This window comes from Brachyistius frenatus, unplaced genomic scaffold, assembly GCF_029030835.1.
Source record: "Brachyistius frenatus isolate BFR_SWC_R1_liver_20210118 unplaced genomic scaffold, ASM2903083v1 Contig_163, whole genome shotgun sequence".
NCBI classification, from domain to species: Eukaryota; Metazoa; Chordata; class Actinopteri; family Embiotocidae; genus Brachyistius; species Brachyistius frenatus.
In genome coordinates this window covers 331261-344575 of record NW_027210762.1, presented here as the reverse complement: position 1 = coordinate 344575, position 13315 = coordinate 331261, and the positions used below count along the sequence as shown (strand labels likewise).

General features: G+C 44.2%; 2 protein-coding genes across 3 annotated transcripts in view; one reads left to right on the top strand and one right to left on the bottom strand.

Moving 5' to 3' along the window:
* exoc2 (exocyst complex component 2) overlaps positions 1-2591 on the top strand; it is a 39610-nt gene extending 37019 nt beyond the window's left edge. The window contains exons 24-28 of the mRNA XM_069716810.1: positions 836-891; positions 1025-1147; positions 1466-1527; positions 1930-1989; positions 2077-2591. Of these exons, the coding sequence (XP_069572911.1) occupies positions 836-891; positions 1025-1147; positions 1466-1527; positions 1930-1989; positions 2077-2170 (395 nt within the window). The 3' untranslated portion in view covers positions 2171-2591. The remainder of the gene's footprint in view (positions 1-835; positions 892-1024; positions 1148-1465; positions 1528-1929; positions 1990-2076) is intronic.
* Positions 2592-4971: 2380 nt separating this feature from the next.
* On the bottom strand, positions 4972-12730 carry LOC138631680 (interferon regulatory factor 4-like). 2 transcript variants are annotated; one of them, XM_069716797.1, is made up of 9 exons: positions 12520-12730; positions 12183-12383; positions 11298-11484; positions 10891-10967; positions 10109-10247; positions 9839-9940; positions 8053-8427; positions 7033-7145; positions 4972-6244 (listed from the first exon to the last, which is right to left on the bottom strand). In XM_069716797.1, exons 2-9 carry the CDS (start codon positions 12378-12380, stop codon positions 6083-6085), a joined length of 1353 nt encoding a protein of 450 aa, XP_069572898.1. In that variant the 5' UTR covers positions 12381-12383; positions 12520-12730; the 3' UTR covers positions 4972-6082. The 2 variants fall into 2 exon arrangements, with proteins under 2 accessions (XP_069572898.1, XP_069572899.1); XM_069716798.1 differs by having other exon boundaries at positions 12183-12730.
* Between the last annotated feature and the right edge of the window lie 585 nt (positions 12731-13315).

Below are 13315 nucleotides of genomic sequence, written 5' to 3'. Positions count from 1 at the left end.
TTTCACTTGTTGCGCTGGTTGTGTGCGACTCGTGTCGCTGTGTGGGGCGCTGCGAGGATTCAAAAAATCCGGTTTCACTACTTTCTTTCTGTTGCTGCCTTTCAGCTGTTTCGCTGTCACAGTTTACTAAATGTTATATTGGAGAGTCGCAGGCCGCATTTGAACTCGCGGCCTCTGTTAAAATACGTAGCTGCCCTTCGAGGTTCCATCCGCCGGAATTCATGAAGAAAAATCCGCTTGTTTAGTTATCGATCAATCAAAGTTTATTTGTAGAGGACTTTTCTTATTGTGCTGCAGTTCAAAGTGCCTCACAGATGATCGACAGGCCGATAATAAGACGGACAGTTGTAGACCAGAACATTTGAATACATTCAAGAACAGGAAGAAATATTTAGTTATATCTTAAACAAAAAAAAATCCAGATAGAATTTTGCTAGTTTGGAGCAGGAAGTGACCATATTTGGAGGAGCTGGGGGGAGGAGCCAGCGGTGGATCTGATTCGATCTGATTGGGAACTCTACTATACTACGTCCCGCCCCACCGATAGATGTAACCTGACTGCACCACAGTCCTGTCAATCAAACAGACACGACCTCCAGAAAACTAATAAGAAGGAGTGACTTTAGCTAACAACACCGAGATAACTGATGGACACATTTTATTCACTTTGGATTTGATGAGAGAAGTTGAATGGGAGTCTATGGAGCCGGAGGCTTTTTGGAGCCGACCTCTAGTGGCACTGCAGCGGAAGCTACGAACACTTTTATCAACACGACGTTTTGAAATGTTGTTTCCGTCTCCACCTGAATCTCTCTGTTCACTTCTTCTCCTGCAGGTGTGAGGAACTACCTGAAGGAAGCTCTGGTCAGCGTCATCACAGTTCACGCTGAGGTACGCCACAGAAAAACTCATCATTCACGTCGACCCTCGGACATTACCAGGGTCTGTGTTTTTGTTTTGTTTTGTTTTTTTTCACCACCACCTCCTCCTCCTCCTCTTCCTCCTCCTCTTCGCCCTCCGTCAGGTCTTCACGGTCTCCAAGGATCTGGTTCCTCGGGTTTTGTCGAAAATCGTGGAGTCGGTCGCGGACGAGATGTGTCGTCTCATGCAGTGTGTGTCTTCTTTCAGCAAAAACGGAGCCCTGCAGGTAGCTGCTGACACACACACACACACACACACACACACACACACACACACACACACACACACACACACACACACACACACACACACACACACACACACACACAGAGAGAGAGCGGTTTGCCACTCATAGTAAGACCCTGACTCATAAGTTGACCCCCTTTTACATTCGACGGGGGGATTCACAAGCCGTTTTTCTGAAAATGGCATGCTTCACTTCGAGCTGATGTCAGTTGGCAACGATCACTTGATTTCATCTGTTGACCTCCCCCTCCTCCCTCCCTCCTCCCCTCCCCCCTTCTCTACCCTGCATCACGCTCAGGCTCGACTGGAGCTGTGCGCTCTGCTAGACACCATAGCCGCGTACCTAAACGCCGATAGCAAGTGAGTAAAACGTGCGCGCACACACACACACACACACACACACACACACACACACACACACACACACACACACGTGGTCACACAGCAGCAGAGACGGGAACTCCCACATACGTGGCCCGAGTGATTTATAGTCGTGAATGTCATGTCGGACATAAATCTTCACAGTCGCACATCCCTCACTACAATCCCTATTTATGTTAGTGAAAAGGAAGTGAAAGTAATCTGCTTCTGTTGTGTGGATGAGGGTTGAGGGGGAGTCGAGGGAAGGGGGGAGGGCGGCATGTTCATGTGGGTAGGATACACACACGGTATTTTCTGGCTTTTTAAGCAGTCTTAATATATATATATTTTTTTTAATGTGTTTTAAATGAACGTCCCACATATTTTTTTAATTTTTTAAAGCGCCAGCTTCAAACTGGCTCTGGAAGCTCTGCCTCAGCTGCACAGCGGAGCCGACAAGAAGTGAGTCTGACTCTCTTGATTCAAGGGAATCGTTAAGGAGAAGACGATAAAACTTCACAGGATTCGTGTCTTTTTTTTTCTTTTCAGGTTACTGGAAGAGCTGCTGAACAAGTTTAAGAGCAGCATGCAGCTGCAGCTCACCTGCTTCCAGCCCTCCTCCGTCCAGCCCGTCAAGAGATAATCTCTCGCTCCTCTTCTCTTATCTACGTGCAATCAGCTAAATGAACTACATCCTTTCAGTCATCACTTTATTGCTTAGTCATCACTTTTTCACTCTCTCTCACTCTCTCTCTCTCTCCAAATGTTACTTTCATTTTCTGCTTTTACTGGATCGAACACACACACACACACACACACACACACATACATCTAATCTTGGAAGACACTAAATGAGTAGATTTCATTGTTAGTGTGCAGGACGGTCCCACCGGCGCTGGTTATGCTAATCGTGTTTAAGAGTCAGACCGGGTAGAAAAGTTCTGCATCGAGCGGCGGGACGGAGTCCGATTTACTCAAACCACTCGGAAGATTAAAAACAAACAAAAAAGTAGATATTGGTGCTTTGTAACGTGCCCCATAGAAAAATAAAGGAACTTCCTGTGGAGGAGTTTGTTTTCTTTGCAGTCTTGCCATGTCAGTAACCGCATCGGCGTGAGTCCTCGTAGTCGTAAACTCGGTCCTTCGCCTGTCTTTTAATGCCTCGAGTCATTTTTGTGGTCAACGTTTCTTCTAATTCTCAGCACAAATACTAAGTTCTGCAAAAAAAAAAAAAAGGTTTTATCTCTGTGGTCAAGACTCGGAAAAAAAAAAATCAACCAACGGTGTAACCTCGCACGAGCACAGACAGGAAACTTCAACGGACTATATGCCTCCTCTCTGAGCGACACGCTGACGGGGCTTTTTGGAGGAGAAGATCGTGTCCGGGGTTTACTTCGCCCGTATGAAATGAGGAAACTTATGACTGGTGAAGGAGGTTTTATAATTGGTAAGACAGTTGTGGTTTGAGGGTGTGTGAAGGGTGTGTGAAGGGTGTGTGTCGGGTGGAGGGGACGTTAACTGCAGCGAAAACCTGAAGAGTTCGATCCCGGGGGAAGACGGCGACAATAGAAAGTGCAACGACGGTCGTGGGCGTCGGGACGCGCCGGGCGAGAGCGGCGTCGGTTGTGGTCGGCCTCCTCCCCGACGCTCCAGACGAAGAGACGGGGAGGGGTTAATCGAGGACAACGTCGGACGTGCCGTTGACCCGATACGCTTCTACTTCTGAATGTACAAAACCACACCTGTACGTTCAGCCTGCATTCATACACCTCAGCTCTTTTTTTAATTTTTTTTTAATGATTCTGACTCGGTTTCCCATCGACGATGTAAAAGGGGGAAAAAAAAGCCACACAAGACTTGTTTTGATTCTTCTGCGTTCTAAACTTAGCTCTGTCCTCCCACGGGTTCATTCACAAAAATAAAAGTTCAAAGCCCAGAAGCTCATCCGCTCTGTTTTACTGTAACAGAGCTGAGAAGTGGGGATTTTTTTTTTTTTTTTATTCAGCTCACTCTGTTCCATTCAGGACCCGTTGAGAAAAATAAAAATGACGTCTTTGGTGAAATCATGACGCATCAGAGAAGGTGCTCGTTGCTCACCTTGATTCTCCAGAAAAGAGCGTCTCACCTGTTTTGGAGACAGATGTTGTGCAAACTGTTACAGTTACCAAGATTAGTAAGACGCGCACACAAATTACTCACTGGAAATCGGCGACATTTAAACAAAGGGTGTCTTCTATTTACATAATTCTTTATTATCAAGTTAAGATCTTAAAATAATGCTTGTTGATGTAGCTGATATCACGACCTTTAAAAAGGGGACCTGTTTTTGATTTATTTTTGTCACGTATAATGTGGACATGTTTATTTTAAACCAAATTTTTACATAACGAAGGTGCACGTACGCGAACTGATTCCTTTGAGGAAATTTCAGACGCTTGGTTTTTGCGACTCGGTGACGTCACCAAATACAGGCAGCGCAAATATAACGTCTAACTAACGAGAGGATGCGAAAGGTTTCCGTTTCCGATCACGTGACGACAAATTTGTTAGTTCGTAAGTTTGCGGTTTCTTTTTAATTTAAAAAAAAATATTATTTTTTTTGTTCCTTCCGCTTCTGCGTGAAAGGAGGCGGAGTCACAACAGGTGGTGCTGCTCCCTATAGGCTTCTTTGGAAGTTGACCAATCAGAAGAAAGGCCTTTAACGGGGGGAGGGGGGGGGGGGGGTATATACATATAGAGATACTACATAGAGATAATATTGGTTGTTGGTTTTGGTGGTTTTATTGGGTTTGTTGTCAGTAAGATGGATTTAAAATATCACCAGTTGCTCTGTTTTGTCAAGTTTAGTGTTATTTCGAATACTTGTCAAATAATTAATTGTTTTTTCTGTCATTTATGGAACTTGAATATCTTTCACCAGTAATTTTTCTTTGTGTGCTTCCAGATTATTTGGCCGCGTCCAGTTTCAACTTTGAAAACTTCCCCCACCTGCTGAGGAAGAAATGATCTGCTTTTCAAAGTAAATCTCTCAGAAAATAGTTTGTTTTTTCAAAAACCGTCTGATAACATCTCCTTTTGATCATCTTCCGAATTATTTCGCGGCAGTGACAAATGTTTTTGTGGGCACTTGTGTGATTATTTTCCATGGAAGTGGAAACAGCCTCTAATCGGCGAGCAGAAACCAGGAAGGCTTTTTTTTTTTTCTGTCGTCTTCGTCGCAGCGCGGAAAACGCGGCCGACCTCTTCCTCTCTCTCTCTCTCACGCCCCTCCTGATGTCATCACATTGTTTGTGATCACTGAACGTTTGATTAACCAGCTTCATTCTGCACCTCAACCACACTTCCTGTGCAGACACATGCATAGTACCGATGCTACCCGTCGAGAGCTCGCTCAGCCATGAACACACTGTGGCGTCGCACACTTTTATTTCTTTTATTTTTAACAGAAATAAACTTTCAAGACGAGAAATCTTAAAACAATTCACTTCCAACTCTTTCTCAAATCGGATGGTTGACATTTCTTTCTTTTTTTTTTCTTTCTTTTTTTTTTTAATACATCGTGTAAATGAACTATTTGATACAAAGTTGAGTTGGAAAAAAAGCTTATCTAAACATCAGCTCTCAGAAATTTCTCAAAAGCAGCCAGGCAATAGACTTCATTCATAATTTATGGGCAGTGATAGTGTCTCCTAGCAACACGAAAGTTATTTACAAAATAATTAAAAAAAAAAAAAAATTAAAATCTATTTAAAGGAATGTTTTGACATTTAAACAAAAATTCTGCTCCTTCACTTTCTTGCATATAAGTTAGGTAAGAAGTAAAACCACGCACACGTGCTCGGACGGGAGGTTTAAAACTGGAGCTAGTTAGCTTAGCTTAGCACAAAGACTGGAAATGGGTGGGTGGAGCAGCTAGATAGCTAGCCTAGCTCAATTATATGCACCTAATATATCTTGTTAGGTTCCTAATGGAAGTGTAAAAGTGCCAACTCGCCGTTTTAACAGCGGAGCTAAACACTTCTTGTTTGGACTCTGTGCAGTTGCCAGGCAACCAGACTCCAGGAAGTCACCAGTCGTGGCCGAGAGATGTGAATAGTTTTCAACTGACTGAACAAGATTTAACAGAGTGGTATCGATCTTCGAGCTCTCCGCGAAATAAAAAAAAAAGGTGAATAAGTGCGCTCCCTGAAATGTGAAACTATTTCATTAAAGGCACCCAAAAAAACATTCTGTTCACAGTTTTCTACGATACAATCACCTCGGCTGTCAGTTTTATTTTGCGTAGCGGGCTAAGTAAAGAAAATATTCACCATTCCCTGAAATTACAGTGAGGAAACAAAAAAATAACACGACCACTCTCTCACACACACACACACACACACACACACACACACACACACACACACACACACACACACAAATACACACAAAAAACCCTGCCGGGAAAACTGACTGATTTAAAAGTCCATGATTTGTTTTTGTTTTTTATGTAACGCTGTCCAGGTTTTGTCCTCAAGTTTTTTTTTTCAACAGTCCCTTGAATCCGCACACGGTGTCACTCCTGCAGGCCGCTGCTGTGGTGATGCGTGACGGCCCGCTGGTACTCCTCGGAGGCGTTTAAGTGCTCCGAGACCGCCGGGTGCTCGTAGCTGCGGTAGAAGTGTCCGCCGGCCTGCTGGGCGTAGTACAGGAGCTGCCGGGCAAACAGGGGCTCCACCTGCAACACAGGGAGGCCGCAGAAGTCAAGCAGACGCCCTCAGATCTTCAATCGGGCAACATTTCACTCTCAAAACTCGTCAGTTAAAAAAAAAAAAAAAGAGATTATGACTGTAAAAAGTCGAAATATTCCTTTTAACAACATTTAAGTTCCAAACTTAAAACTTGGCAAACTGTAAGTTGGGGTTGAAAAGCTCCAGGAGAAGTCAGTGGGGTTTTTTTTCCAAAGTCAGCAATAAACTTTTATGCTCAGTTTAGAGCATCTCTAGTCGCCGGTTAAATTTAAAAATGCAGCTTTTTTTTCAGCCCTTCATTCACACTAAAAATCAATCTTTGTTTTTTTCACCTCTGATTTCGTCTAGAAATGACCTCCATAGAATAAAATCTTTAATTTCCAACTTGTTTTTTCAAGTAGCTTCTTCAAAAAGAAACCTCACGAGATAACCTCCTGAATTAATCAGCTCTGCTACACAGCAGCATTAAATAAATGTTTATACTAAAACATGATGGTGGCTGAACTTCAGCGACTTATTTAGAAACTGTAAAATTATTCTTGTGAAACACTGGAAGCATCACGACTTACCAAGAAGTTCATGCAGACTTTCAAAAAAAAAATTTTTTTTACTTTCAAATCCTATTTTTCGCTGTTCAAACTAGAAAAGTTTCCACACTTGGCTTTCAACCTTTGAAAAGTTTGGTTTTGATTTTATGAACCATGTAAAATATTTGGTTTCGTGGATTTCCAGAAGAGGTCTGAAGGGGGGGGGGGGATTTCATCGGTAGAGTCACCTGGACAGTGAGGGTCCGTCTCTGTCTCTGCGGGTCCAGACATTCGTCCCCGAAACTCAGCAGGACCTGGAAGCGAGGCAGCGGCCGGCCGTGGAGCCCGTAACTCTGGATCTCTGGTTGTCGGAGGGGGAGGGGGAGGAGGAAACAGACGAGGTCACATTATTAATACTAGCTTTGATATCAAAAATACATCAGAAGAAGACATTTGAGGTGAATTTATGTCTGTGGCGACGTGACCTTTTAGGGTGAATCGAATGGAAAGTCCTGGTTATGCCATGTATGCAAATCCAATGAGCTGTCACTCTGTCACAGCTGAAGGCTGCTGAGCACGTGGGCGGGGATGAGGTGGCCGTGTGGAAGTCGTGTGACTTAGCTTATCGTGAAACACTGCCCTGAGAAGTCCACAGCTGTTCTGTGATCTACTTTTTAAGTTATGTTATTAGATGTCATAAAGTGACTTCCATTAAATGAGCTGTCGGTGACTGAAATATGTTGAACCGGGTTTGGAGATGCGTTTCTGGGCAGATGGTTCCTGATCTCAATCCAAAAAATGTTGACAATTTTATTCATCTTTTATTAAGTTTTAGTTGAGTTGCTCGTTTTTGTAAAAAAAAAAGAAAGAAATCTGTTATTTTGAGTTAACCTGACGTTTGTTATAATGAACCAATCAGAGAAGTCGACCCTGGAAACAGTTTGGAAAAAGGCGGGCACTTTAAAAAATATTAAATTAATTCAGCCAGCCTCGCTTCGGTGGCAGAAAACAAATGTTTCTCCGACCACAGTAAAGGTGAGAGATTAAAGTCCGTCATAATTAAATCACATCGCCTGACTGTCGTCTGTTTATCAAACCAAAACACCAAACATACTATTTGAACTTTGACTCGCCGGTTAATAACGTATGTATTTAGGATGTGGACCTTTTAATGGAGATCTTTCCACGTTTTTAATCAGTTTGTAGACTAAATGTCGGTCATTCGTTGAAACTCTTCTGTCCCGAGTGTCCCGTGGCGTCCGTCTCACCTGTGAGGTAGTCCTGCGTGTGCAGCAGTTTGCAGGTGACCTCCCTCTCCAGCTTGTTGGGCTTATCTCCGAAGGGCGAGAGGCCTCCCTGCCAGTACACCCGGCTCTGACACAGCCTGCGGGCGTAGAGGCCGTCGGCGCCCATCCACAGCAGCACCCCCCGCTCCAGGGCGGACGGGGGACTCGGGGGACACTCGTCCGCCCTCCTCTGGGCCGAGAGGCCGTCCACGGGCAGCGGCACCACCTCGTGGCCTCCCGGCAGCAGGTAGTGCTTGTCCTGGGAGCACGGCGTGACTTGGCAGCCGTCGGGGCTGGAGGTGGTCACCTCCCTCACCAGAGTGTCCCGCAGGTACACGGACACGTGGAGACGGAAGTCTGGACGGAGGACGAGGGAGACGCAGGTATGAGGTCACTAAGCACTTTTTGATGCTTTATCTTTGGAAACATTTCACAGTTTGCTTCGTCGTTCTTTGTGAATTTATCTGCACTGTCACAGCTGTCGTTTATGACGCTGATTTATGTCCCTGTCATAAAAACAGATTTTAGCTTTTACAATTCAGCGATTAATACCAATGACAGCTGACAAAAGTTCTCTTAATTCATCTTGTATTAACCTTTAGAGGTTTAAGCTTCTTAAAGTTTCAAGTTTCTGCTTCAAGCCTCCTGAAAATGTGTATTTTACGGCGATATGGTGAAGTTGTTTCTGTTTTAGGTTGAAACATTCGACATCAAATTTACAACCAAAAGCTGGAACCAGTTGCAGGCGTTAATTCTACAGATGCACTCGTTCTCTGGACGCTAACTTAAAGCAGGTGGACAGCGAACTGAGGAACACCGAAGTGGCTGTAAACCGTGTTTGTCTTTTAGTTCTGGAAGCTTTTGAGGAAACAGGATCTGTGAAACAAGATCTGAGTCAGACTTTCAACTTTGACATCGTCCCGGTCTCTATTTTGAATCGCTAGAAAGCATTTTTCTGAAACACACCTGAAGTTAAACCTGCCAAAAAATGATGACCTTTGCTAGCACCTCCGTCAGGCTAATTATATTTCCTTCGTGCCACATCCCTGTTATGCCTCCTTACCTGGATTTAAAACTACGCTTATTTATATCTGGTCACTACAAGGTAAGTAAATATAAAAGAAAAAGACCATAGATACGCAGCAACTGACAACTTTAACATGCAGCCACCTCGGAGCACGACTAACTTTTATTCACATCGTGTTTCTGTCTTGTGTCTGAACTTCAGCTGACTCCTGAGAAAAAAAAAAAAAAAAAAGGTATCTGGTTGTTTTTAGCGGCTGCAGTTCCTCTTGGTTAACTTGGTCTGCGTGCTGCTTCTGTCCAAGCAGCTGCAGATACAGTAAAGCAAAAAAACGCCAGTGATACGAGGTGACGCTGAACTGTAAAGGAAATGGAAGAAACCGATCTGTTTGATCATCAGATCAATCGGTATACTTTTTTTAAGTTTTGCAAAGCATTGCACGTGTGCATTGATGTTCCAGTTTCAACATCAGAGCAGCGGTGTAAGCGTTCTCTGCAGGTGTGCACTGATCAGGATTAGGCAGCAAATTTTAAAGTAACTCTTACCTTTATGTTGCATAGTAATGGTCTTAATTATGGATTTATGTTAAAAAAAAAAACGGTCATTTTAAAGACCTGACATTACTCTAAAACCATATCTAAAGCTCACTTTCAGCTCCATAACCCCTCCTCCCCGTCCCTCCAGAGATTTTTACAGCAGGCAACGAAAAAAAAAAGAAAAGTGAAATGAAAGTGTTTGGTGTACCTGAGAGCGCCTCCGCTGATCTGATGCCGGCGTCCAGTGTGAACGGCGAGGGCTGACTGTCTGCAGGACCGTACGAGTAGATGGAGGCTCTGAGCTGGTATCCTACACACACACACACACACACACACACACACACACACACACACACACACACACACAGGAGAGAGAGAGGAGCAGACAGGAGCTCAACACGTGCAGAGAACAAAGTTATATGTGTAATACTGAAGCGGCTAAGGATGCTGCCGCTTCCGGGACGAGTGAGGAGCGTACCGTTCTCCATGGCCGGGCCCTGCCAGGGCAGGCTGCGGGGGGGGCAGGGGCACTGGGTGAAGGGCATCTCGGGCAGAGAGGCCTGATCCTGGCAGTAGTCTCTCCAGCCGCATTCTGGACTCGGCACGTACTGCTGCATCTGCGGACGCAAACAATTAGATCGACAAACAGCGGTTAACGTGAGGTATAGCAGCCTTTACGTGTGTGAAATAGGACTTTTATTAGTAATATAAAAAGGCCCCGTCTTAAAACCAGGATTTTTTTTTTTGCCGACTGTTGTTCTTTTTTAAACATCGTCATGGCAGTTGTTGTTTTTTAAATGCAGCAAGCGTCGAAGAATATTTAAAGTGATGTAGTTCCACATTTTAAAATCCACCTATAAAATGTCTTTTTGATGGAGAAAATATGGGATGCTAGTTATAAATTCCTGTCCGTGGCCCTGAAACAAATGTACATTGTGGCTAGAAAGTTCAAAATGAAAATAACTAACTTAAAAAACACCTATTTGTTACACAGTAAATGCTGAATGTCGTGTATGTTTTTAATATCAGGTGCTGGCATATAGTTTTCTTTAAAAGATAAAACAAGACTCTTCACTGCAGCGCTTCCAGTCCGCATCAGTCACACTTCAACATGCAGCCTTCAATTTGCATCTAGTGTTTGTGAGTTCATCCATGCATGCACTAATGTATGTTGCACCCATTCAGCCTCCCTCCCGCTCCCTCCTCCTTCTGTCTGTCTTAAGCCCCGCCCCTCTTATTTCCATGTGCGTAAAAACTGACCTGAGTCGGCACAGTGCTGTAGGAGGGATGCATCTGATAGCTGACAGGACTCAGAGGACTGTCCTCCTGTCTGGCTCCTAGTTCCAAGACAAAAAGTTTAGAAAAGTTAACTTTTTGAGCAATCTTGAAGCAGAGAAACGTCTGGTGACATCATGCAGCGTGACCTATGACAGCAGTGAGGAGACAGTGACCTTTATTCATCATGCAAAGCTACACTCAGAGAATTTCCAGTATGTGTGACAAAAATATTCCCAAGACTATTAACACTTAAATAGATCTACACTTTTTTTTTTTTTTTTTTTTTTTTTTTTTTTTTTTAATCCATCCAGATTGGGAAACTTTACAATCTGTCATCTTTACGCATGTGCCAAACGTCACAACCAAAACTTTTAGGGGGGGAGACTGACTTTTCTTGGCGCCCTCGGGGATGATGCGGTAAACTTTGTACGGGTCTGAGATGTCCAGCTGGCTTCTCTCCACTATTTCCTCAAAGTCGTTGCTCTTGTTGAGGGCGCAGCGGAGGCGCGTCTTCCAGGTCGGCGGGTCCGGCTTGTCGATGCCCTCCCGGAACTTTCCCTTAAACAGCGCCCAGGCCTGCAGACAAGGGTCGCGGGTAAAACTTTAGAAAGCTTCCAGCTGGGTCTGAGAGGATCACGTAGTCTTCCCCACCAACGTTAACCGCGCGGCTACAAGTCACTTCTCAGGGTAGAAGTCATGCTCTGAACGCGTGAAGGATGCTCTGATTACGCGCAATTCACAGGAAGTTAATCAGCTTTAAAGTATGTTTTTGTTTTTGTTTTTTTTTACCATGGAACAAGTGGAACTTAATATTTGCTGGTTCCGGCTTTTCAACTAGTTAGATTTCTTTCTTTCTTTAAACTGTCATTTTGGGAAGAAAAATCACGTTAAAGAGGCGCTTTTGGCTCCTGGAACGTGTTTCCTGAGTTTCCAACTGTTTTCTTATTGATTTTATAGTCTAGACCAAATGATCAATGACGAAATATTCTGCAGATTAACTAAAACTTCATTAGTTCAGTACATGAAAACAAAGCGAAACTACGTACTTAATGGCTTAAAAACATTAAATGAGACGTAGCACGATTCAAATTTTTCTGAATTTAAAAACCTAACTGGGTTAATATTCTCACATATGCTACCCTGAAGTTATAAATACTACATGAAGATCATTTGAAACCCACACTTTTGTAAGACTTTGCGCATTACTTTTATTGTGAAAGTCACGTTTTTTTTTTTTTTTTGTCTTGTGGCACCGAAGGATGCGAATCTCTTACCTTGAAAAGCGCGGCATCCTCATCCCGGTTGTAGTCCTGTTTCCCGGCGTGTTTCCACGGTATCCTGAAGATGCTCTTCTCGTCGTTCTCCCACACCAGACCGGGATACTTCCCGCAGTCCACCTGCTCGATCAGCCACTGACGCAGCTTTCCGTTCCCGCTGCTCCCGGAGCCTCCGTAATCCACCTCGGAGTTCATTTTCTGACCAAAAAGAGACCAAGATATGATGTACGTCTTTTTGAAAGTATCAAGTTAAAAAAAAACTCACTAAGCCGCTGACCTCCCACGCGCTCTAACTCCGGTTTAAATATGCGCGGATCCGACCGAGTTTTCTTACCTGTGAAACTTCGTCAAGTTTTTGAAATCAGTCAGTGTCAGAAAGCCCTCATCACCCCGTCGGGCGCGCTTAAATCCTCCCAGCCTATCGCGAGCGGCGGGAGGGCGGAGACTCAGAGCCGAGGGATGCTGAGGACGCACCTGCCGCTGCCGCCGCGTCCGCTGCCGCCGCCGCCGCGTCCGCGTCCGCGTCTGCTGCTGCTGCTGCGGCTGCGGCTGCGGCTGCTGCGTCTCTCCGGCGAAGCTTATCAGCGCGCGCACAGCACGGTCGATCTCCAGTAAAGACACCGGGGAAACCCTGCCGGCGTCAGTCAGAAGTATCACACACACCCGCACACGTGGAAAGTCGGAGCATGGGGACGAAAACAATTCTTTGAAACGATAAAGCTTTACGAAAAGTCAATACAGACGATGATGCTGCCGCAGAAGAGACGTTTGGTGCCATTGGAGCAATTATACAGAACAGTGGAGATTATATCTTATGTGGAGAGTAACTGCCACACACAGAAGATTACAATAAACTGTGTGACTTGAATTCATTTAAATTCCAGGAGGCTGTAGGCAAGTGCTTTATTGAAGTTTTAATAGGCTACCAAACTGTGAAAAATACTCCGGCATTAGAAACATTACTTAATTAAAAGTAACAAAAGTAAATTCATTAAATGCTCAGTTATATATAATGTTTTTGGATTCATATCACTGCTTCAAATGTGCATTTTACTGCTGTAGTTATCTAAGGTTGAGCTTATTTGAACTATTTTATGTCCTGTTGGTTAGTTGAATCAACATTAATGCAT

Coding starts and splice junctions, on each gene's coding strand:
- LOC138631680 (XM_069716798.1), bottom strand. CDS start 12,380: ATGAACTCCGAGGTGGATTACGGAGGCTCCGGGAGCAGCGGGAACGGA. Junction 11,485..12,182: donor AGGATGCCGCGCTTTTCAAG/GTAAGAGATTCG, acceptor CCTTGTCTGCAG/GCCTGGGCGCTGTTTAAGGG. Junction 9,941..10,108: donor GGGCCCGGCCATGGAGAACG/GTACGCTCCTCA, acceptor GTGTGTGTGTAG/GATACCAGCTCAGAGCCTCC.